Raw genomic sequence first — 24,696 nt, forward strand, 5'->3', positions numbered from 1 at the left:
AAGTAGCTTATTTTTTTTAACCTTTTATTTTGTAAATTTCAAAACAAAAGTAGGGACTCAATGAATGACCCCCTATGACCTATGTCATCCAACTTAACTATTTTCACTCAGTCTTGTTTCATCTGTACTTCCACCTATATTGTGCTTTCCACTCTCTTCATCTCTCAGGGATTTTAAAGCAAATTCTACATATTATTTTATTTTGTCTGTGAAATGCTACATTTCAGCGTATGTCTAACGAGAACTGGTTTTAAAAAGAAAACTTCAATACAAAATAGATATATGTTATAACTACTGGGTACAAACAATACAAAATTATTTCCAGATGTTATTAGCAGAAGACCCAAGAGAGTTAACTAAAAGCAATTAACATCAAGGAGAGTTTAAAAGTAATTAAATGTGATACAAGTAATAATAAACATTTATGTTACACTCTATGCTAATAATAATAAACCTTTATGTGAAACTCGGTGCTAAGCAGTCTTGTAAGATCCATATTTTATATACAATATATTAAATATATAATATGTATTACATATATACATATATATTACATATAATACATATTATATATTTAATATATTATATATAGCGTATATTATTTTTTCTCATTTAGTCCTCACCACAACTCTTGTGAAATGAGACTGTTATTTACATTTTACAGAAGACAAAACTGAAGCCTAGAGATAAGTAACTTACCCTAGACTGTATTAGGATAGAGTTGGAATTTGAGACCAAGAAGTTGAACTCTAGAGTCCACACTCTTAACTTTTACATTATATTGCCCCTTGTCTACACGTCAATATCTTTCCTCTACATGCAAGTAATACTAAGTTTGCAAACAAGACAGAAAAAGCAAAAAAAAGAAAAAAGCCTTATAAAAAAATTTAGTAAGATGAATATAGGTCATCTGAAGAAACCCTCAAAACCTTACTGAAAGAGAAAATGGACACATAGAAATGCCGTGTTGCTAGCTGTGTTGTAAATATGTAAAATCTTGCAGATTGATCTGCAAATACAAATATGACAAAATCAGAATGGGATGCCTTGAGTGTTAGCTCATCTTCCTTTTTTCACTTCATTTATTTTTCTGCTAATTGTTTAAGATATTCAGAAAATAGGCCAGGCGCAGTGGCTCACACCTGTAATCCCAGTACTTTGGGAGGCTAAGGCGGACCAATCATGAGGTCAAGAGTTCGAGACCAGTCTGTCTAACATGGCGAAACCCTGTGTCTACTTTAAAAATACAAAAATTAGACAGGCATGGTGATGCATGCCTGTAATCCCAGCTACTCAGGAGTCTGAGGCAGAAGAATCGCTTGAACCCGGGAGGCAGAGGCTGCAATGAGCCGAGATCGTACCACTGCACTCTATCCTGGGCAACAGAGCGAGACTCTGTCTCAAAAAAAATTCAGAAAATAGAGCATTAGTACTATAAAATGTAAAACTGACTTTGTTTATCTGTCTTTTGTTTAGTCTTTTTTATTTTCTTTCAAAATGAACAAAGTGGTAGTGTTTACTTCCAGGAACCTATAAATCCTAACTTAACCTAATATTACAGGACTTTAGAAGAATTACCACTGCTGGGGGCAGTGGCTCATGACTGTAATCCCAGCACTTTGGGAAGCCGGAGCAGGAGGATCACTTGAGCCCAGGAGTTTGAGACCAGCCTGGGCAACATGGCAAAACCCCATCTCTACAAAAAATACAAAAATTAGCCAGGCCTGGTGGCACAAGTCTGTAGTCCCAGCTATTCAGGAGGCTGAGGTAGGAAGGATTGCTTGAGCCAAGGAGGCAGAGGTTGCAATGAACCAAGATCACGCTACTACACTCCAGCCTCAGTGACAGAGCCAGACCCTGTCTCAAAATAAATAAATAAATGAATAAATAAAAAAAAATTAAAAAAAGAAAAAGAGTTACCACTCAGGAACATTCTAGAAAGAATTCTAGAAAGATGCCCATCTAATCTAGAGATTTATCTATCAACTGTCTGGGGAAGAGCTGACACCAAAGTTCCATATTAAGGTTCTGTTTATTGGCCAGGAATTGGGTAAGGGCTCAACATACAGTGAAGAGCAAGAAAATTATGAATCCATTTACTATAAATAATAGAAGACAAAAGTAAGAGTCACTAGAGGGTAGAAGGGCATGATCTGTCTCTAGGATGTCGGGGGAGGGGGACATTTCTTGGCAGGGAAGAGGAAAGTTCCCAGCATTCAAATAGGGTGGTGTTTCTGGCACTACTGAGTGCAACCCTTAGGATCCTAACTCTAGTCTCTTGTATCACATCTAATGATTAATTTTTAAAATCTGAATTAATGTTATCATCATCATGATAGCCATTCAGCTCCAAGGATAGCAACAACCCATTCTGAAAACTCTTTCTTCATTTCCAGGAGTTTTCAGTATTGGTTTCCCCCGTGTTAACAGTCCTTTTCTGTCTCCTTTGCTTGATGTCTCCTGTAAACATCAGAGGGACCCAGGAATCAGCTGTCAGCCTGTCCCTTGCCTTGTCTTCATCCACTCTGCTTGGGGTTGACATACAGGCCTATTGCTCAAACCCTGTAAGTTCCCAAGAAAAGTCCTGTTTTCCTGACTAGCCTTTGGGCAGCTCTGGGAACTGAGCTCTCATAATATCCTATCTGGTAAGAGTCCTTTTGTTTGCCTGAGGCCTCGAGCCGTGCTGTACCAGTTTGTCCAGATGGTTTATACTAACAGTGTGATTTATGGAGGAACATCTGGAGTCTGGAGCGTCAGTGACTGACCCTTTACAAAAAACCATGGACACCCAGGTTTAGGTGAGTTTCCCTCGATGTCAATGCTTCACACACGTCATCACACATCATTGCTGGGGGATTTCCCATGTGCTATGGTTTGGATATTTGTCTCCTCCAAAACTCATGTTGAAACTTAATCCCCAGTATGGCAATATTGAAAGATGGGGGCTTTTAAGAGGTGATTGGCTCACGAGGGCTTTGCCTTCATGAATGGATTAATCCATTCATGGACTAACGGATTAACGGGTTATCATGGGAGTGGAACTGGTAGCTTCATAAGAAAAGGAAGAGAAACCTGAGCTAACATGTTACCACACTCAGTCCCCTTGGCATGTGAACCCCTGCACCCCTTCAGGATTCTACAGAGTCCCCACCAGCAAGAAGGCTCTTACCAGATGCAACCCCTTGACCTTAGACTTCTAAGCCTCCATAACTGTATGAAATAAATTTCCTTTTTAAAACAAATTACCCAGATTCAGATACTCTGTTATAGGCAACAGAAAGCAGACTAATACACCATGTGACTCCACTGAAAGAGAACACTTGGAAGCTGGTGCAGGGTATCCTCCAGACTTCACCCCATGCACCTTTTCCCTTTGCCAATTTTATTCTCCATCCTTTTGCTGTAATAAACTATAACCATGAGGTTAACAATTGGGTCCTGTGAATTCCTCTAGAAAATCTTTGAGCATGAGGTGCTCTTGGGGACCATCCTGACAGAGGAGTTCATCCAGCCCCATAACTTTAAATCCCACTGACAACTCTCAAATGTGTATCTCCAGCCATGATCTATCTAGACTTTTATGAACAATTGCCTACTTGATTCTCCAACTGATTCTTGACATGTCTAAATTCTTGACATGAAGCAAATTCTTCATTTCTCTCCTTATCCCAGAGTTGCTCAGAAAGTGACCTGTCAGTCATCCAGTTGCCCTGGCAAGAAACCATGGAGATATCCTTGTCTCCTCACTCTCTTTACCTTCAGCAAATCTCATTCTGACTCTCTCCACCCCTGCAATTCCCAGGATTCTAAGCATTTCATGCCTACCTCTCCTAAGGAGCCTCAATCCCTCACTTCACTATGTGTTTTCTCCTTTTATTAAGAGCTCTTAATTTCTTAAGAGCTCCTTGTTCCTTATCTTCTGCCATGATTTGAAAAGCCACTTCTTCTCTGACCCCTGCCTTTGTCACCTGCTCCTCTCTGGCTGACTCAGACTTACTCTTCTCCCTGGAGTCCATGTCCACCAACGGTGTTTGCTCAACCTCAACCTGCAACTATGATATCCTATGCTGTTCAGTCTCAAACCTCGGCCCTCTAACTCTAGATCCACGGGCTGTCATTTTTACCGTTACCATTGCTTTGAAAAAAAAATATGAGTCAAAATCTAAGATTCTGTGGGAGCTAGGGCCTGACCAACCCATTGCAATAGAACATCACAAGGTATACAGAGATGACAGAGAATGACTGGCTTATAATATGCACTTAATAAATATCATTAAATACATGATCGAGCATGGTTTCTCTAGGACTCCTGGAGAAAAAGAGCTCTGCTTCCGTTAAACCAAGGAGTTGATTTGGACGTAAGTGTTGGGCTCTGGATTCACAAGCTCCTGTTAAACAAAAAGAAAATGTGAGCTCCATTTGCTAGGTGGACCCTCCCAGTCTACTCACTGTAGTCTGTGGCCCAAACAGCCTGGTACTTTCCTTTCTTTGGAAATTCCAGAAATCTTCCTCCATTCTCATCACACTTTAGTAACACTGACACCTCTCTGTTCCTGGAATGGCCCATGTACTTCCCCACTGTGGTAAACAGACTCTAAAATGGTCCCCATAATCCCTGCTTCCTGGTATTCATTCCTCTATGTAATCTCCTCACCTTGAGGGCAAGACCTGCATCTAACCTTGCATCTAACCAATAGAATATGGCAAAGGTGGTAGGATATGCATGATTGCATGTATGTGATTCTGTTACACAAGATTATGACTTCTGTCTTGGCTTTGAAGAAACAAGATGCAATGTTGTGAACTGCCTATGGAGAGGGCCACATGGCAAAGAACTGAGGATGACCTCCAGCTGACAGTAAGAAACTGAGGCCCTCATTATGACAGCCTGCAAGGAACTGAATGCTGCTAATAACCACGTGAACTTGGAAGTGGATCCATCCCCAGTTGAGCCTCAGATGAGACCAGGCTTTGACTGACACCTTGATTATATAGCCTTGCAGAAGAGCTGTCTAAGCAATGCCTGAACTCCTGACCCACGGAAACTGTGAGATAACAAATTCATGTTATTTTAAGCTGCAAAGTCTGTGGTAATTCATTATACAGCAACGGATAACTCTACACCCACTTCTGGGCCTTTTCTCCTGATGCCTCTCAAGTTGGACTGTTTCTCTCCACACTGTTTGCATGGTTTGCTCCTTCTAATCCCTTCAGAATGTAGCAGACACTGAGTTGACTGACCTAGCATTCTTCCCCACACCACCTCCCTCGCTTGCTTCTATTGAAGAGACTGGGAATGTTAATGTATCACTTTCTCAGCCTCTGTTGCTGCAAGGAGCACCATATGACCTTATTCTGGCTGAGATATAAGAGGAAGCTTACTGAGTGGGATTTCTGGGAAGACCTTTTGCCCTACTAATAATAGGAAACAAACATGGCTCCCCTACACAGACACTGGTGAAGAGAGGGACTCAGGTGGCTAAGGTTTTACCAGTTCAAAGCTGATTACAGAGCTGACAAACCTAAACATGATACCGTGGCCTGAACCAATCTGATTCTCCTATGGAGAATTTGAACCTAGAAATGCTTGAAGGGCAGCAGATGTTATTATATATACTCTGAAGTTATAGAGAAGCAATGACCAGTGACTTACATAGAAATTCAGTCTGAATTGAGAGAATGAAATGAATTCATAGATTAGTGAAAATGAGAAACTGCGTAATAAGAGAGAAACAGCTTCTTTGTGGCATTCGAGTTGCCAAGAGGCCCAGGAGTAATTTCTGAAATTGAGTTATCTGATATTTCTCAGTGTTCTCTCAATTAATCCCCATTCAAACTATATTCAAAGGGTTTAATGTTCTTAACATTAAAAATTCTTGACTAAGATATTAATATATGAAACATTCAGCCAGGTGCAGTGGCTTGCATCTTAATCCCAACACTCTGGGAGGCCAAGGTGGAATGATTGCTTGAGCCCAGGAATCTGAGGCTGCAGTTGGCCATGATCACACTACTGCACACAAGCTGAGCGAAAGAGCAATACCTTGTCTCAAAAAAATACAAAGGTATATAGGATATTCACATTTTTCTTTTTTCTTTTTTTTTTTTTTTTTTTTAGACGGAGTCTCGCTCTGTCGCCCGGGCTGGAGTGCAGTGGCCGGATCTCAGCTCACTGCAAGCTCCGCCTCCCGGGTTTACGCCATTCTCCTGCCTCAGCCTCCCGAGTAGCTGGGACTACAGGCGCCCGCCACCTCGCCCGGCTAGTTTTTTGTATTTTTTAGTAGAGAGGGGGTTTCACCATGTTAGCCAGGATGGTCTCGATCTCCTGACCTCGTGATCCGCCCGTCTCGGCCTCCCAAAGTTCTGGGATTACAGGCTTGAGCCACCGCGCCCAGCAGGATATTCACATTTTTCAAGAATAGTTCATCTGTTAGGCTAAAATCTACCCCTCTTTTACTTATCCTCCATGGTAATTTATCTGCCCTCTGGAACAACAAGGAACACATTTATCCCTCTACCTGAAGCCTGTCAGACACTAAAATAATGGAGTCCTCTGTCCCTAAATTTTCTCTTTTCCAAACCCAATAAAACCCTGTCAGTAGGACATGGATTTGAGCCCATGTTCCGGCCTCTCACTTATTCCTCCTCTGGATAAATTCTGACTGGTCACTGACTTGTTCAGAATATAGAATCTAAAGTCCATTCTTGGAAATGGAGTAATCTGGCTGTCCTGATGACAGGGTTAAGATCACTTGCATTCTCTAAAGTAATTCTACTAGTCCTTAGAACTATGGAGCCATCACTTGACTGCTCTAAACTTGTTATTGGAACCTTTGCTTATGCCTGGATGAACTAACAGTTTTCTTCTTTTTAATTTTTTTCTGAGACAAGGTCTTGTTGCGTTGCCCAGGCTGGAGTACAGTGGCTGGACCTCAGCTCACTGCAACCTCTGCCTCCCAGGTTCAAGTGATTATCCTGCCTCAGCCTCCCAAGTAGCTGGGATTACAGGTGCCTGCCACCATGCCCAGCTAATTTTTGTATTTTCAGTAGAGACAGGGTTTCACCATGTTGGCCAGGCTGGTCTCGAACTCCCGACCTCAAGTGATCTGCTCACCTCCACCTCCCAAAGTGCTGGGATTACAGGCATGAGCCACCATGCCTGGCCCAGTTTTCTTCTTTTTGAATAATGTAACTAATCATACCTCTCTGTTTTATTGTTACCAGGAAGCTTAGAGACACATAAGAGATATAGGGGCAGATATCATGTAGGCCCAGCATATATTTTTTACTTTTTACCCATATCTTGACTTCTTGCTATTGTTAAAAATATTTTTTCTGATTGTAATTTCTATTTCTAATTTAACACCATTTTGTAATGTTGTATATAAACTGCTTCAAATCTTCCACAGGAAAAACTGCTTCAAATCTCCCATGAGAAAAATGTGGGGAAGTAAATATCATGAATGAAATGAAAGATTGGAAAGGAAAGGAAGGGAATGAAAAGGAATAGACTGTTTAGGAATGTAACTGAAAGAGATGGCAAAAGCATAAATGAAATGGAGGGAAACTGAATAGGACAGAAAGGAATACAATATAAATTAAAGGCAGAGAATGGAGTGAAATAAAATGGCATGATGTCCAAAGAAGTGCAAATGAAAGAAATTAAATGAAAAGGAAAATTGTAGTGGAAAGAAAGAAACAAAGGAAAATCAAATGGAGCAGAAAAGAGAGTAATAAAATAAGGTAATGAGCGGGAGAGAAATGGAGAGGAAATGGGAGAAAAGTAATATAGTAGAAGGAAAGTCTAACATTAAAGAACAAAAATAAAGCAACAAAATTAAAAAAAAAACAAAAGGGATGAAATGGAATGCCATGGAATATAAAATAATGAGATGAAATGAAACTGAAATCAATGGTGTAAAGAGTAGGAAATGCAAAGGACTGCAAAGAAATGGAAAGAGCTTAAATGAAGTGAAAAGGAGTGGAATGGAATGACTTGAAAAGAAGAAATTAAATGGAAAGATTCAAAAGGAAAGTAATAAAGACAAGGGAATGAAGTGCCATAAAGGGCATAAAGGGACAGGATGAAGTGAGAAAACATGGAGTAGAATGGAATGGAATAGAATAGAGTGGGATGGATTGGAGAGAAATGAAAAGGGAAAGGAATTGAAGAGAACAGAGGGAGAGGAATGGAAAACAGTGAAATAGAATTGAATGAAAGGGGAGGGGATGGAGAAGAGAAAGTGAATGGAAAAGAAAGAAGGGAATGGGAAAAAAGAAAAAGTGACTGGGAAAGGAATATAAAGAATAAGAACTGGAATGCAGTGAAATGAAATGAAAACCAATCAAATGGAAATGAATGTAAATAGGGACATTGACTAGGAAGGAATGGAGAAGTAGAAAACAAAACGGATGAAATGGATTAAATATATGGATGGAAATAAGAGGACTGAAATGGGATGGGAAGAGTAAGACTGGAAATGAAATAAAGTCGTGGGATGGGAATTGAGTGGGCTGGAATAAAATAGAGTGTAATGGAATGTAAAATAAATGAATTGAAATGAATTAAAAGAAAAAATAAAAATGGATAAAATGTAATAGAAAGAAAGGAAAAGAATGAAAAGGAATGAAATAAGAAAGAGATGGAAAGGAGTGTAAAGGGATCAAACAGAGCTGAGTGGGATGGAATGAAAAGGCATGGAATGAGCCAGACATGATGGCTCATTCCTGTAATCTCAGCACTTTGGGAGGCCAAGGCGGGCAGATCAATTGAGGTCAGGAGTTCAAGACCAGCCTGGCCAACATGGTGAAACCCCATCTTTACCAAAAAATAAAAAAATAAGCTGGGTGTGATGGCTCAAGACTGTAGTCCTAGCTACTCAGGAAGCTGAAGTGGGAGAATCCCTTGAACCTGGGAGGCGGGGGTTGCAGTGATCAGAGATTGAGTCACTGCACTCCAGTCTGGGTGATGGAGCAAGACCCTGTCTCAAAAAAAAAAAAAAAAAAAAAAGAAAGAAAAGAAAAGGCATGGAATAAAGTAGAGTGAATGGGAAGAGATAGGATGGGGGGAAATAGAGTGAAAGGAAATAAACCAAATGGGATGGAAAGAAAATGGCAGAGTGAAGTGATATGGAAATACAGAAAATGAATAAAGCTAAATGGATAGAAAGGAAATGGGTGGAGTGAAACATGGAATGCAATAAAATGGAGTGCATTGGAAAGGAATGAAGGAAAACTAACTAGAAAATGACACGATGGAAATGGGTAGGATGGAATTGAGAAGATTTTTAAAGGGAAATTTTCTTTATAGTTCATCCTACAGACCTTTTAGTAGGGAAGAAAAACCAGATTGATGACAGATTTCCACCTGTCCAAAGACTCAGTGTGGCATAAACATACCTCATAGATTGACTCCGTGTTTTTTGGCACAGTGGAGAGCAATCTGAGTGGGGGCATCAGAGGTTTGGGTGGTGGCTTCCACGGGCTGAAGGAATTGCCTCCAGGGCTTGCTGAAGGCAGCTTTGTCTGCAAGTAAGCAGAGAAATCAGGCAGGGCCTACAGTCATAGATTGCCAGGAATGTACCAACTTACACTCGTCAGAGACCCAGAGAGTGGAAGGAATCTGTTCAGATTCTTGCAGAGAATCAGAGGTGGAAGCAGGGTTAGAACCCAGGCCCTTGCCCTGGCCCAGAACTCTCCTTTTTCCTGCTGGCTCTGCAACCTTTACTCCCAGCCTCCTTTTCACCCCAGCATGTGCTGGTCCAGTACCACCTCACTGGCAGTCCAATTCCAAGCCCTGGAGGTGGAAGGAACAAAAGAGGATCCAGGGTCTTGGCATCTGACCCAGCTCCCTGTGAGGCCTTAGGCTACTCTCTTCCCATCCCCGGCCCTGTGCTGTGCCATGAAAGCTTTAGACAAGATCATCTCTCAGGCTTATCACACATAAAATTCTCAGACTGTCTTTTCTCCACAGATTCTTTAACCAAACCCAGCAGGGCCAATGTACCTCATAGGTCTCCTCTGGAAGGTCTGGTGGTTGCATCTGGGGAAAAACAAAGTTGCAGAGAGGTCATAGGGCTTGGAACAGGGGCACCCCAAGAGATTCTCGGAAATAGCTTTGGCCTCAGAGGCAGTTATAGCTCTTCTGATTCCCAGAGGGCTCAAAGCTAGGAACTGTCATGTCAAGGAGTAAGAAGACAAGGAGAAGAGATGAAAAAACTCGGAAGGGTCTTAAGATCCTCAGAGAAGTCAAAGGAGGAGATGCAGAGAGACTCAACCTGGCACTGGGTTTTCTCAAAATATCATGCCAGTCCCCACCCTAAGAAGTAAGACTACAGCAGCCTGGTCGGCGGATCAAGGAGGGTCCCTCTGCAGCATCACTCACCTTTTCGACTCTGATCCGTCCCTGAAGCTGGGATATGTTGCAATACTCAGGACTCAGGCTTTCTAGAAAAAGTGAATCTCAGTCAGGAGCTGGAGTTAGAAAGAGATATGGGGCAAGGGGCTGTTTTTCCAGGACCCCTGTCCCCAGAAAGGAAGTGCAGAAGTCTTCCTTCCCAGGACTCCCTGTCGTATTTCCACTGAGCTTGACCTGGGAATGTCCTGGAAGTCAAGTTCTAGGTTAGGTAAGGCTGTCTGGTGACACAAATGAGGAGAGAAATCTAAGTTCTAGCCCCAGTTTTGACAGTGGGTCCTCTGTAGCCTGGGTTTAGCCCTTTATCCCTCACGGCCTTGGTTTTCCTCTCTGTAAAATGGGGCTGGATTGGACAGTTTCTAGAAAGCCTTCCATATCAAAAGGCCTGTCCTTCCAGAATCCCAGACCTAGAGATGGCAAATGTTTCATTTTGTCTTTGGTTAACTCTAACCCATCAGTAGAGGGCACTCGAGGCACTCTATTGAGATATGAGGCTGGATTTGGATTCAGCAGGATGGAGTGTTGTGATTGATTCATTCTGTCTACAACAATCAATTAACAAAGTTTTCTGAGATTGAGAAAGGAGAGCATTCCAGCATGTTGTCCTGCTTTTGCCATGACTATTGAAACAGGCAGAACCCGTTAGAGGGCTTGACTCCAATCTCATCCATATTCCAGATGGGAACACAGAGGCTCAGAGTGGGCAGGGTTTGCCCTGATCATACAGTGACCTGGTGGCAAAGCTGGGAGCCCCCAGCACCAGCCTCTTCTCCAGCCCTCACCCCCGCCCCAGGCATCATCCATAGAGTCACTCACCGGAACTGGGCTCTGTGGGGTGCTCCTCCTTTGGAGTGGGTTGTGAGGTCTCATGACTGGGGTCCTCTGCTGTTTTCCTTGAGGGCCTGAAACCCCAAAACCCTCATTCTTCTGTGCCTCTAGTCCTTGCCCATCTCCACAGGTTCTGTCCGTATACCATGTCCATTCTTGGACAATGCCCCCAGCCCTCTGAATTCCCCAGGTGCCAGACACGACTCAGCACCATGGTCAGCAACACGCCAGGCAGGCGCGCCCCCTGCTGGCCACACCCCCATCCCCCACCCTGTATCCCTGTATTACCGTCTGGCATTTCTGATGTAGAGAAAATAGCCCAGTTCTGAGGCCACAGCAATGACAGCCAGGATCCCGATGACAATACCAGCAATGGCCCCTGAGGACAGGGAGGAGGACTGGGGACCTGGGCAAGGAGAGAGAATCAAGACCCAGGCCTGACACACCCTCATCCCTGCCCCCAGCCCATTCCCAAGCTTGCAGCTTTTTCTCTACTGACATTTTGTGAGCACTGGTTTTCCAGTCGTTGGGAGGCATCAGATTGTGGTTCTTGGTTTTTGGTTTTGCTTTTTTTTTTTTTTCCAGACAGAGTCTCGCTGTGTCACCCAGACTGGAGTGGAGCGGCGCGACCTCAGCTCACTGCAACCTCCAGGTTCAAATGATCCTCCCACCTCAGCCTCCCCGAGTAGCTGGGACTACAGGTACCTGCCACCATGCCAGGCTAATTTGTTTTATTCTTTGGTAGAGAGGGGGTTTCACCATGTTGCCCAGGCTGGTCTGGAACTCCTGACCTCAAGTGATCCATCCGCCTCAGCCTCCCAAAGTGCTGGGATTACAGACATAAGCCACTTCACCTGGCCTCAGTCTGTGGTATTAACAGCATCATTTCTAAAATAAATATCCAGTTTCTGGGTCCAAATTTCAGCAGTGACTTTGGGCATGCTACTTAACCTCTCTATGCTTCAGTTGTCTCTTTTGTAAAATGAGAACAACAGGGTTTATAGGACTTCCGGAAAGATTAAACATATATGTATTCATGTTCTATATATATAGTGTTTGTTTGGAACCATGGAAAGTGATCAGTAAATGTTGGCCATGATGACAATGCCAATAAGCATAATGGATCAAATATGGCTTTGCCTTTCTTTCCTCCCAGAAAAGAGGCACACACCAGAGAAAAGAGCTTTGGCAACCAGAAACCCGGCTTTGACTTAGAACCCCTTGACTCGCTGGGTCCGTGTGACCGTGGACAAGTGAATTCATTTCTGAGTCTCATTTCTTCATCTGTAAATAGCACAGGATGTTTGCAAAGATGAGATGAAATCATGAATGTTGACACCTGGCACATAGTAGGTGATTAATAAATGGCAATTGTTTTCATTAATCAGGTCTGCCAATTGCCCATCTCACTTCTGCCTGAACCTTTCTCAAAAGGGTGAAATCGAGCCACTGGAATTAAGAACACAGCCACAAGGGTCAGGAGTGTGAGGAAGGAGCTCTGCTTTGGAGGGGCAGGAGGGAACTTCCTGGGGTGCCTCAGGGATTCTTAGTTTCATTCTTTGCACCTCCATTTTTCTTTCCCCGCACCCCCCCCCCCCCCGCTTTTTTTTTTTTTTTAGATGGAGTCTTGCTCTGTTGCCCAGGCTGGAGTGCAGTGGCGCAATCTCAGCTCACTGCAACCTCCACCTGCCAGGTTCAAGCAATTCTCCTACTTCACCCTCCCAAGTAGCTGGAATTACAGGTGTGCACTGCCATGCCTGGCCATTTTTATGTGTGTGTATTTTTAGCAGAGATGGGGTTTCACCATGTTGGCCAGGCTGGTCTCAAACTCCTGACCTCAGGTGATCCACCCACCTCAACTTCCCAAACTGCTGGGATTACAGGTGTGAGCCACCATACCTGGCTGCATCACCATTTCTTTCTTTCTTTTTTTTTTCTTTTTTTTGAGACAGAGTCTCTCTCTGTTCCCCAGGCTGGAGTGCAGTGGCACGATCTCGGCTCACTGCAAGCTCAGCCTCCCAGGTTCACGACATTTTCCTGCCTCAGCCTCCCAAGTAGCTGGGGCTACAGGCACCCGCCACCACGCCTGGCTAATTTTTTGTATTTTTAGTAGAGACAGGGTTTCACCATGTTAGCCAGGATGGTCTCGATCTACTGACCTCGTGATCTGCCTGCCTCAGCCTCCCAAAGTTTTGGGATTACAGGCGTAAGCCATCAGGCCCGGCCTCTGTTTCTTTGTATCTCTAGCAAGAATAAGAATTCCAAACTCTACAGACTCTTTAAAATTTTTTTTGAGACAGAGTCTTGCTCTATCACCCAGGCTGGAGTGCAGTGGCATGATCTTGGCTCACTGTAACCTCTGGCTCCTCTGCAACCACTGCAACCTGGCTGCCTCCCAAGTGATTCTCCTGTCTCAGCCTCCCAAGTAGTGTGATACAGGCGCCCACCACCATGCCCGGCTAATTTTTGTATTTTTTAGTAGAGATTGGGTTTCACCATGTTGCCCAGGCTGGTCTTCAACTCCTGACAATATGTGATCCACCTGCCTCACCCTCTCAAAGTGCTGAGATTACAGGCGTGAGCCACTGTGCCCGGCCTCTATAGACTTTTGAAGGGATTAACAAGATCATGTATAAAACTACCAGCACAGTGCCTGATACATACCAGATGCTTGACAAATAGTGGTGGTGATGATGATGATAATGATGATGATGATGATAGAAGCAAGCTCTAAGCACCAAGAGGCCTTCATACATGATCTCATTCAAATCCTACAATATCCCCGTGAGCATCAGCTGAACTCACCACTTCCTTCCCTGAGCCTCTGTTGCTCCATCCATCAAATGGTCTTACCAAGACCACAAGATTGCTCTGAAGATTAAATGAGGTAATTTGGAAGTTGATATAAATGGTGTTCTAGGCTTAGTGAACAACTTGAGGAGGCCAGCCTGGTTTTAAACCTCGATGACAGGATTTGAGTCTATAGATCTCAGTTTCCCTTCCTGTACAATGAAGAAACCAACAGGCTCACCTCAAAACTGACTGATAGAAAGTACCCAAGAAGTGTCTGCTGATATTATATATGGGAAAGTTGGATTCAGACATGTGGCACAGGCTCAATAAACAATAATTTTAGGCTGAGCGTGGTGGCTCAAGTCTGTAATCTTAGCACTTTGGGAGGCCGAAACAGGAGGATCACTTGAGCCCGGGAGTTGTGCAACATAGGGAGGCCATCTCTACCAAAAAAATATAAATAAAAAATTAGCTGGGGGTGGTGGTGCACACCTGTAGTCCCAGCTTCTCAGGAGGCTGAGGTGGGAAGATGGCTTCAGACTGGGAGGTTGAGGCTTCAGTGACCCATGATCTTGCCACTGCACTCCAGCCTGGGTGACAGAGTGAGACCCTGTCTCAAAAAAAAAAAAAAAAAAAAAAAAAAGAAGGAATAATTTTATTTGTTTAACAAATACAATATGCCAATCACTGCCCTAAGAACTTTACAAATGTTAACAATCTTCAACAACCCTAAGAAATAGGCAGAATTATTATGTTTTTTAGATAATAAATCAGAGGCCCAGAGAGGGTAAGTAACTTGCCCAAGGTCACACAGCTAATAAGCATTGGAGAAGGATGTGAATCCCAGTGAACAGTAACACTGTTGCCTTCTCAAGAACTAAAGACAGAGATACAGGGACTCCCTGCCAGTCATGTCCAGTTGCTATTAACATCATTTCTGATTCCCCATATAGCTCACTCCTTCCCTCACTGGGTATGTCTCTGACTCATTGTCCTAAATGACTGAAAGATAGGCGTCACGATATGATTTGCCTGTGTCCCCGCCCAAATCTCATCTTGAATTATAGCTCCCATAATTCCCAAGTGTTGTGAGAGGGACCTTCTGGGAGATAATTTCATCATGGGGGCGGTTTCCCCCATATTGTTCTTATGGTAGTGAATAAGTCTCACAAGATCTGAGGGTTTCATAAAGGGTTTCCCTTTTTGCTTGGTTCTCATTCTCTTGTCTGCCATCATGTAAGACATGCCTTTCGCCTTCCACCATGATTGTGAGGCCTCCCTAGTCACGTGGAACTGTGAGTCCGTTAAACCTCTTTTTCTTTATAAATTACCCAGTCTTGGGCACGTCTTTATCAGTAGCATGAAAACGGACTAATACACGTCACAAACCGAATTTACAGGCAAACAAACTGAGGCTCAGAACAGCTTGGAGAGTTTTCCAGGGAACATAGCAGGGAGTAGAGTTCCTATGTTCCCCTGAGCATTAGGGGTTAGGATTCAACAGCTGTGAACTGAGAACCTGCTCAGGCAGTGTAGAGACTGCCACACTCCAGCCCTCGGTAGGGGTAGACTAGGTGGCTGGGACCAGCATCAGGAAAGGCCCCTCGGGTCCTAGGGGAAGGCAACCCTGAGAGACTCACCTACCACCTTGACCAGGACTGAAGCAGAGCGGGCCAGGCCGGTGAGAGGGTTGGAGGCTGTGCAGTTGTAGATCCCGTTGTGTTCCCAGGTCAGAGCCCTGATGATCAGTTGCTCTCCCAGGTGCTCCCAGGTGGAGTGTTCAAGAGTCCAGCGATACTCAGCGCCTGGCTTGGACTCGGCACAACACTGCAAGGTCAGGCTGGAGTTTAGCTCTGCCTCGATGGTGCTGACCATCTTCGATGCCGACTCCCTGGTGATGTTCACTTTGTCAGGACCATCTGTGTGTAAAACCAAACGTGATGCACCCTGGCCCCCATCAGCGAGCCATTCACTTTCACCTTGGAATTTCAGTAAAATAAACAGAACATGCTCCCTTTTGCTCCTTAGCTGTCTGACAAGCACAGTGTGGTCCACAACACTGTGGGTGGGGGAGATCAAAACAAAAACAAGGGCCGGGCGCAGTGGCTCACGCCTGTAATCCCAGCACTTTGGGAGGCCGAGGTGGGTGGATCGCGAGGTCAGGAGATCGAGACCATCCTGGCAAACACGGTGAAACCCCGTCTCTACTAAAAATACAAAAAATTAGCCAGGTGTGGTGGCGGGCACCTGTAGTCCCAGCTACTTGGGAGGCTGAGGCAGGAGAATCGCTTGAAACTGTGAGGTGGAGGTTGCAGTGAGCTGAGATCGTGCCATTGCGGTTCAGCCTGGGTGAGACAGCAAGATTCCATCTCAGAAAAAAAAAACAAAAAACAAAACAAAGAAAACCCCTGCCTTTGCAAAAGTTAATTCAAAGAAGAGTTTTAGGTCACTTGGGCATCAGAAATTGTTGCTAGGCCAAGCGCAGTGGCTCACACCTGTAATCCCAGCACTCTGGGAAGCTGAGGTAGGTGGATGTGAGTGGAACTCCTGAGACCAGGAGTTCAAAACCAGCCTGACTAATGTGGTGAATCATGTCACTACTGAAAAATAAAAATAAAAACCAGCTAGATGTGGTAGCACATGACTGTAATTGCAGCTACTAGAGTGGCTAAGAATCGCTTGAACCTGGGAGGCCGAAGTTGCAGCAAGCCAGCAAGCCAAGGTTGTGCCACTGCACTCCGGCCTAGGAGACAGAGTGAGAAGGAAGAAAGAAGGAGAGAAAGAGAGAAAGAGAGGGAGAGGGACGGAGGGAGGGAGAGAGGGAGGGAGGTAGAGAGGAAGGGAAGAAGGGAGGGAGGGAAATTGTAGCTGTGTCCTGTGCATATAATTCCTAAGGGAGGAAGGGAGGAAGGGAGGAAGGAAGGGAGGGAGGGAGGGAGAAGGAAGTGGGGGAGTGAGGGAAATTGTGGCTGTGTCCCGTGCCTATAATTCCTAACTTCTAGTCCTGTGTATTCTCAATGGTATAAACACGTGCAAATTTTCTTTGTAATGTCAGAGGGGATCATTGTCACTTTTCTCTTCTACCACATACCAGAAGGAAACAAATGAAAGTAGTTGTTGGATTTCTCATATAAATTAAAAGAGTTTGGGCCTGGAGCCATGGCTCATGCCTATAATCCCAGCACTTTGGGAGGCTGAGGCAGGGAGATCGCTTGAGCTCAGGGGTTCAAGACCAGCCAAAGCAACATAGTAAGACCCTGTCTATTTTGTAAAAAACCTAAAAGAGTTTAAGAGTCAAACTTTATTTAAATTAATGTAAAACACTAGAAGGGATGCAAAAGGTTGCTAATTGAGATATTCCAGGAGGGGAGGAATACTCCTTCTCTGCTCCCTCCCAAACATCCTTTGAACCTGTTCATTTCTCCCTATCCTGACCTCATGGCCACTTGGATCCCTCACCTGCATCCCGGCTCCTCCTGGTCTCCCCATTCCAGTCTCATCCTCCACACAGTAGCCAGAGAAGTCTTCCTAAGTACTAAATTGTCACTGTCCCTCCTGTGTTTAGAACCCTCTGTGGCTCCCCAGTGCCCTTGGGACAAAGCCTGTGGCTGATGAGGCCATTTACAATTTGATCCTTACAGACCCCCTCCGGTCCCACCTTTCCACACCTCTTGCTCTCATTCAGGAATTAAATCCCACTCGGAGATTCCATCCTTGTTACACTCTCTCTTGCCTCAAAGCCGTCGCACACTCTCTTCCCTCTGCCTGGAATGCTCTTCTCTGCCTCTGCTCTAACCAGCCTACTCCAACTCATCCTTCAGCTCTCACGGTGGACATCCCCATTCATGATGAGCCTTCGCAACATGCCTCAGATGGAGGCTTCCTTTGGGCTCCCCATACCCTCCCTTTGTCCCCCAAGTTCCCATTTATCATGCTGTGTTTTATTTGCCTACTTAGTGACCTCGCCATCTCCAGCAGGCTGTGAAAGCTGAAAATCATGGCAAGTATCAAATGCTCAACATGTTGCTTACCACAGAGAGAGCACAAAATATATATTTTTGGTTTAACGACTGAATTGAGAAGGAAAGAGGAGAGAGCAACAGAGAAGTGTAAAGAGGAGCAAAGACATGTACTTAACCCCTACCTCTGCGTTCCCTGCTACTTCGCATGTACAAAAGTGCACCCCTCCTTTCTCTCCCAGCAGAAACCTCTTCTCCCCCAATCTTCTCCATCTTGGTTCATGACTCCTACATCCTTTCAGTGGCTCAGGCAATAAACCTTAGAGTCATTCTTGACTCCTTTCTTTCTCTTTCACCTAATATCAGTCAGCAGCATATTCAAAATACATCCACAGTGCAACCACTTCTCAACACCCGATAGTGGCCATTCTGGACAGCTGCAACACTGGACAGTTGCCATTGTGGCCACCAGGAGAAGCTCTTCAAAGACCTCCAACAGCAGAAATGTAATTGACCAAGGGCCCAATTGCTGTGCCCCCAGATCTACTCCCAGCCCTCCCACAGGCTGCACCCTGCCAGTACCTGAGTGCATCCAGGAAACTAAGGCAGGCCCCTTCCTGGGAGACATGGGAGGTCCCAACAGCCTTGATGGGTGTTCCTTCAACTGCATGGTTATCCAGGTGCTTCTATTCAAGTCTCTGTCCCTCTCCCTGTCACTTGGGGTCACACTCGCATCTCAGTCTCTCAGTCTGATGGCTCTCCCCAACCTTCCTGCAGCTGCCTCCCTAGTTATCCTCACAGGAGCATTTCCCCTAATAAAACCCTTGCATGAATAATCCCGTTAATCCCACCTTGGGGTCTGCTTCTCCAAGGATCCAGACAAATACAGCTCCTCTTACTCCCCTTCTCCCTGGCTTCTATGTTTGCCTCCCCGTAGACAAGGGCCAGTGAGACCCTGAGAAAGCTTAAATCTGGTGGTGTCCCTAAGCCTTATCCCGTGCTTCTCTGTTTATGGTCTGGTTTCTCCACTAGAACATAAGCCCCCTGAGGGCAGGCGCTTGGCCTTGTCCAGTGCCCAGATTCATGCCTGGCACAGAGCAGGAGCTCAATAATCATAGCATGAATGATTGGAAGGAAGAACTTAAAGAGAAGGAGGGAAGCAGGGAGAAGGGGAAGGTCCAGGCCCCGGCTGACTCACAGTTGATGGTCAGCTCAAGGGGCTCACTCCGGGCCCGGCTGCCCCAGTTCCAGACCTCACAGGCATAGGGCCCCGTGTCATTCCGCTGGAGGCCGTGGATGATCAGGGTTCTGTTTCCAGCTGACAGCTGCAGGTGCTCACTGGGCAGGAGGGGCTGGCCACTCACGAACCACTGGACATTCACAGTCTCATTGACGGTTTGGCAGGTCAGGTCCACGGACCTGGCGTTCTCTACAAGGTTCAGGCTTGAAGGCACGACTCTTGGCGTGGTCAGTTTTTCTGGAAACACGTGGAGGTACAGGGTCAGGTTCAGGAAGATTTCCCCCATCTCTTGCCCTTGTGGGGCCCACAAGTTTTTCCAGGAGTGTGTGTGTGTGTGTTGTGGGTGGTGTGTATGTGTATAGGATTTGCATATGACTGGTGTGTGGGGTACATGTATGTCTTTTGTGGATGAATGTGTGTTGTGTGATTTTTCATGTGAATATGTAATGAGTTTTGTGTATACGGAGAGAGTGTGGTGCGCGTGTGTTTTGCATTTCTTGTGTGTGTTGGGTGTATGTGTTGAATATGAAGTATGTGTGTGGTACACATGTGCACTTTGTACGTGAGTATATGTTATGTGTATTTTTTTGTATATGAGTGTGTGTTCTGTGTCTGTGGTATTGTTTGTGTTATGTGTTTGTGTTGTGTGATGTGTGCATATGCACTGAGTATGTGCTACATGTGGTATGTGTATGTATTTTGTGTGTGCATTGTGTGTCTGTTGTATGTATGTGTTGAGGGTGTTGACTGTATGGTATGTGGTGTGTTTTCCATGTTGTCCATCTTGAGTGTCTGATGTTGAATGGCTGTAATGTTTAGCGGGTGCTGAATGTCAATGATATATGTTGTGTGTGTCCATTAGTGCATATTAGGTGTATATATGTTTTATGTGAGTGTGTCATGTATATGTGATCTTGTTTGTTGTGTAGATGTATGTGAGATATGTGTGTCTGTGTTTTGCATGTCATGTGTGTTGTATATGTGTTGTATGTGTGACCATTTTGCGTGTGTGTTGTGAGTTTGTGTGTATGTGTTACGGATTTGTATGCATATGCTGTGTGGATGTGTGTGCTATGGGTTTGTGTGTATGTGCTGTGGATTTGTATGTGTTGTGGGTTTGTGTGTATGTGTTGTATGTCTGATGTGTTATATACTTTGTGATGAGTGAGTTGTACGCCTCTGTTGTGTGCATGCTGTATGTGTGTATGTTTTGTGTGAGTGTGTGTTGTATGTCTGTGGTATTGCACAGTATGTGTACGTGTTATATATGAGTTGTGTTTACTGTGTGTATTGTACATGTGCGTGAGTGTGCTGTGCATGTGGGGTTATTATCTGTGTGTGTATGGAGTACGTGAGTGTTGTGTTAGTGTTTTTAAATGTAGACAGTTAACCTCCCCCCATCTTCAGAGAATCAAATCATGGGCACCCCCTAGAGAGCCACCAGGGTCTCCTGCAGGATGTGCCAGGCCAGGCAAAGGAGCCAGTGTGCCCAGCCTTCCCTGCGGTCGGAGCCCTGCTCAGTCACCAGCTGCATTGGATATCCCCCTGGTCCTCCTCAAACTCTGGGGTATTGATGCAGCTCAGTGGCTCTTAAGATTTTTTTGTTTTTTAGGCAGAGTCTTGCTCTGTCGCCCAGGCTGAAGTGCAGTGGCCCGATCTCAGCTCACTGCAAGCTCCGCCTCCCGGGTTCACGCCATTCTCCTGCCTCAGCCTCCCGAGTAGCTGGGACTACAGGTGCCCGCCACCACGCCCGGCTAATTTTTTGTATTTTTAGTAGAGATGGGGTTTCACTGTGTTAGCCAGGGTGATCTCGATCTCCTGACCTCATAATCTGCCCGCCTCAGCCTCCCAAAGTGCTGGGATTACAGGCGCGAGCCACCGTGCCCGGCCTCTTAAGGTTTTTTTTTAGAGTTCAAGATCCCTTCAAAAATCTGATGACAATCCTGGACCCTTCCTCTAGAATACGGCGCAAACATTATGCAAGCAACTCAATGTCATGCAGGGGTTTCTCCCTCACACAGTATCCAAAGGCCCTGGATTAAGAACTCTTGGTTCCTTCTGACATGGCCAGCATCTGACTCTCAGAAGAACAAAGGAGAGGAACCAGGAAAGGAGACTTACCGAGGACTTGAACCTTCAGAGTACCCAGGCGGGACAGGTGGGTGGCACTGTTGGACACCAAGCACTTGTACAGGCCCTCATGTTCTCTGGACACAGCATGGATGGTGAATGTGTTCGTGGTGTGAGACAGAATGGAGTCAAGGAGAAACCAGGTATAGGCAGAGGGTGGGTGAGACTTTGTTTCCGCCAAGAAGGTCACGTCAGAGCCCTCCATCACCTCAACCACCTCCCCACTGGCAACACCAGACATCAATTTGATTTCAACAGGATCAGGACCATCTGAGAGGAGAGGAACAATTACAGCAGTAACAATAGCATCAGCAACAGGTCTCTTATGGAGGTCTTTAACGGATCAATAAATACTTTATTTCCCTCCTCCCCACTCAAAGGCTAGATCAATTACAAACGAGGTGCAGTAGTCAGATGGAAATGAAATGTCAGCCTCATCCCTGGGTAAAGCAAGGTTGAAAGATACGTCTAAAGTATGCCAGCTGAATGGTTAAGGTAGCTCACACCTGTTATGTTTTGTGTGAGTGTGTGTTGTATGTCTGTGGTATTGCACGGTATGTGTACGTGTTATATATGAGTTGTATTTTGGAAGGCTGAGGCAAGAGGATTGATTGGAGCAAGGAGTCTAAGACCAGTCAGGGCAACCTATCAAGATCCCATCTCTACAAAAAATTTAAAAATTAGCCAGGTGCAATGGCTCATGCCTGTAGTCCCAGCTACTCGGGAGGCTGAGGCAGGAGGATTGCTTGAGCCCAGGAGGTCGAGGCTGCATTGAGCTATGATTGCACCACTGCACAACAGCCTGGACAACAGAGTGAGATCTTGTCTCAAATAAAATGAATGAATGAATGAATGAATGAATGAATAAATAAATAAATAAAGTGAGCCTGCTAATGCTCTTTGCTCACCCCTATCCAGGCAAGGTTTTGGATCAAACGTCTGAGGTTTGGGAGCTCAATTTTAGACACATTAAGTTGGAGGTTTCCAGTAGAATCCAAGTAGAGATGTCAAACAGTTATACATCTGAAGTTCAAAGGTAGACAAGTCCACATCTGGATGGTATTTCAAGCTGTGAGACTGAACGAGGCACTAAGGAAGTGAGTGTTGGTGAGGGGTTGGAGAGAATGGAAAGGGACTCACACTTCACGTCCAGGAAGATGGGGTCGCTGCTCTGGCGCAGAAGGGCATCTCGAGCTTCACAATGGTAAGTCCCCGAGTCCTCCCGCTGGACAACGAGGATGGTGAGGTTCTTGCCATCCTTGGACAGCTGCATGCGCTCATGGAACACGAGGGAGAGGTTGTTGGAAACCCAGTGGATGGTAATGTTGACATCCTTGGTGTTGCAGTAGAAGGTCACCATATCCTTCTGCTCAATGGCAGTGCCCGGGCTGACTGCAATGGTAGGCTTGGCCAGCTCTGAAAGCAAGCGAGGGAGACAGAGGCAGAGACACAGGTAGAGGAAGAACAAACAAGATGTAGTCACAGGGGGACCCAGAGAAACAGGACTAGACTGGAATTGCTGGAAGACACTCTGGAGTTGGATGCCTGGGCTTGAATGCTGGATCTACTGCTCATTCTAGGCATCATCTTGGGCAAGTTACTTCCCTTCTCCAAGTCCCATTCAAAGTGATTGTGCAAGTGAAGCAAAGGGTCTGGGACCTGACCAGGAGTCAATCAATGTCAACTGCAATGACAATCAAGCTTATGACACGGGTGCCAGCGAGGGCCCCCTACCCACTCTTTTTCTTTATTGATATAGGGTTTCGCTCTGTCACCCAGGCTGGAGTGCAATGGTGCAATCATAGTTACTGCAACCTTGACCTCATGGGCTCAAGCGATCCTCCCACCTCACCTTCCCAAATAGCTGGGACTACAGGTGTACACTACCATACCTGGTGAATTTTTTTTTTTTTTTTTTTTGTAGACATGGTGTCTCCCTATGTTGCCCAGGTGGGTCTCGAACTCCTGGGCTCAAGTAATCCACCCATCTCAGCCTCCCAAAGTGCTGGAAATGACAGGCATAAGGAACTGCACCCAGCCCCCCCACCCACTTTTTAGCCAACTTTGCCCACCCCAGCCATGACAGTCACAGCCCTCCCTCTTTACCCCGACCCCTGGCACAGATGACTGGACCAGTTATTGCCAGACTCTGGCTGAGCCAATCAGATTCGTCCTCTTGGGACTTTGGGTGTGAGGCCCGGATGGGGGATCTCCATGGAGGCAGAGATCAACATGACCATCTTGTTTTCTGGCTCCCACCTCTGGATCTGCCATGAATCTGGGGTGTCCTGGGGGTCCCAAACACAGACAAAACAACATCCTCACTTTGGGTGGCATCAAGTGGGTTGGCATCAAGGGTGAGCTGGGCTGCAGCTGGAGGATTCCATAGGGTCCAAAGCGAGGCTAGAAGGGGAGAGAGGAGGCATTCAGGGAGGGAGAGGTGTGTTGGGGGGTGCCTGACTAGGGTCTTCAGAAGCACAGGGAGCTCTGAGGTCATAGGCTGGCATTCCACCCATGGAGACCTGAGTCCTACTCATTACTTACCAGCTATGTGACCTGCAGCATGTTTTTTGTTTGTTTGTTTGTTTGGTTTTTGTTTGTGTGTTTTTGTTTCCTGAGGCAGAGTCTGGCTCTGTCGCCCAGGCTGGCATACAGTGGCACAATCTCAGCTCGCTGCAACCTCCACCTCCTGGGTTCAGGTGATTCTCCAGCCTCAGCCTCCTAAGTAGCTGGGATTACAGGCACAGGCCACCACGCCTAACTAATTTTTGTGTTTTTAGTAGAGACGGGGTTTTGCCATGTTGGCCAGACTGGTCTCGAACTCTTGACCTCATGTGATCTGCCTGCCTCAGCCTCCCAAAGTGCTGGAATTACAGGCATGAGCCACTGTGCCCAGCTGCAGCATGTTTTTGTCCTCTCTGAGCCTCAGTCTCAACTGTAAAATTGGTGTACTATCACCTGCTTCCTAGGGTTGTTGTGGGGGTGGTAATCAATATTGGCAAACTTTAATTGGGCTGCCTGATAGTCACTGTGTTCTCTCCAATGATGTGCCCTCTACTGGAGCCACATGATGGTCCCTGTATTCCACATAGAGGAAAACCGATGCTCAGAGAAGTGATGTCACTCACCAAGACGGTATTATCAATGGCAGAAGCTAAAAACCTGGCCTGCCAGGCCCTGAAGACTGCGCTCTCAACACTGTAATTCCTCCTGTCAGCCCAGAGATGGCCACAGAGCCAGCCCTTGATTAACAGGTACTTCTACTGTGATCTTGGTGAAAAATATTGACTTTTGGTACTTCCTCTGATGTGCCCCTAGGCAAGATTTCACTT

The 24,696-nt window shown here is 45.5% G+C and overlaps 1 protein-coding gene across 5 annotated transcripts in view; it reads right to left on the reverse strand.

Moving 5' to 3' along the window:
- Window positions 1-24,696, reverse strand: part of CEACAM20 (CEA cell adhesion molecule 20) — a 29,971-nt gene that overhangs the window by 1,060 nt on the left and 4,215 nt on the right. The window contains exons 2-12 of one of the 5 annotated variants that reach the window (XM_050772128.1): window positions 23,624-23,767; window positions 22,505-22,780; window positions 21,356-21,634; window positions 19,193-19,471; window positions 15,676-15,954; window positions 11,531-11,648; window positions 11,231-11,316; window positions 10,385-10,446; window positions 10,007-10,042; window positions 9,400-9,525; window positions 4,335-4,388 (exon numbers count right to left, since the gene is read on the reverse strand). In XM_050772128.1, the coding sequence (XP_050628085.1) occupies window positions 4,335-4,388; window positions 9,400-9,525; window positions 10,007-10,042; window positions 10,385-10,446; window positions 11,231-11,316; window positions 11,531-11,648; window positions 15,676-15,954; window positions 19,193-19,471; window positions 21,356-21,634; window positions 22,505-22,780; window positions 23,624-23,767 (1,739 nt within the window). Of the gene's footprint in view, window positions 1-4,334; window positions 4,389-9,399; window positions 9,526-10,006; window positions 10,043-10,384; window positions 10,447-11,230; window positions 11,317-11,530; window positions 11,649-15,675; window positions 15,955-19,192; window positions 19,472-21,355; window positions 21,635-22,504; window positions 22,781-23,623; window positions 23,768-24,696 lie in introns of those variants that run through there. The other 4 variants (XM_050772129.1, XM_050772131.1, XM_050772130.1 and 1 more) reach the window with 4 other exon arrangements.

The sequence above is a fragment of the Macaca thibetana genome, chromosome 19 (genome assembly GCF_024542745.1).
Source record: "Macaca thibetana thibetana isolate TM-01 chromosome 19, ASM2454274v1, whole genome shotgun sequence".
NCBI classification, from domain to species: Eukaryota; Metazoa; Chordata; class Mammalia; order Primates; family Cercopithecidae; genus Macaca; species Macaca thibetana.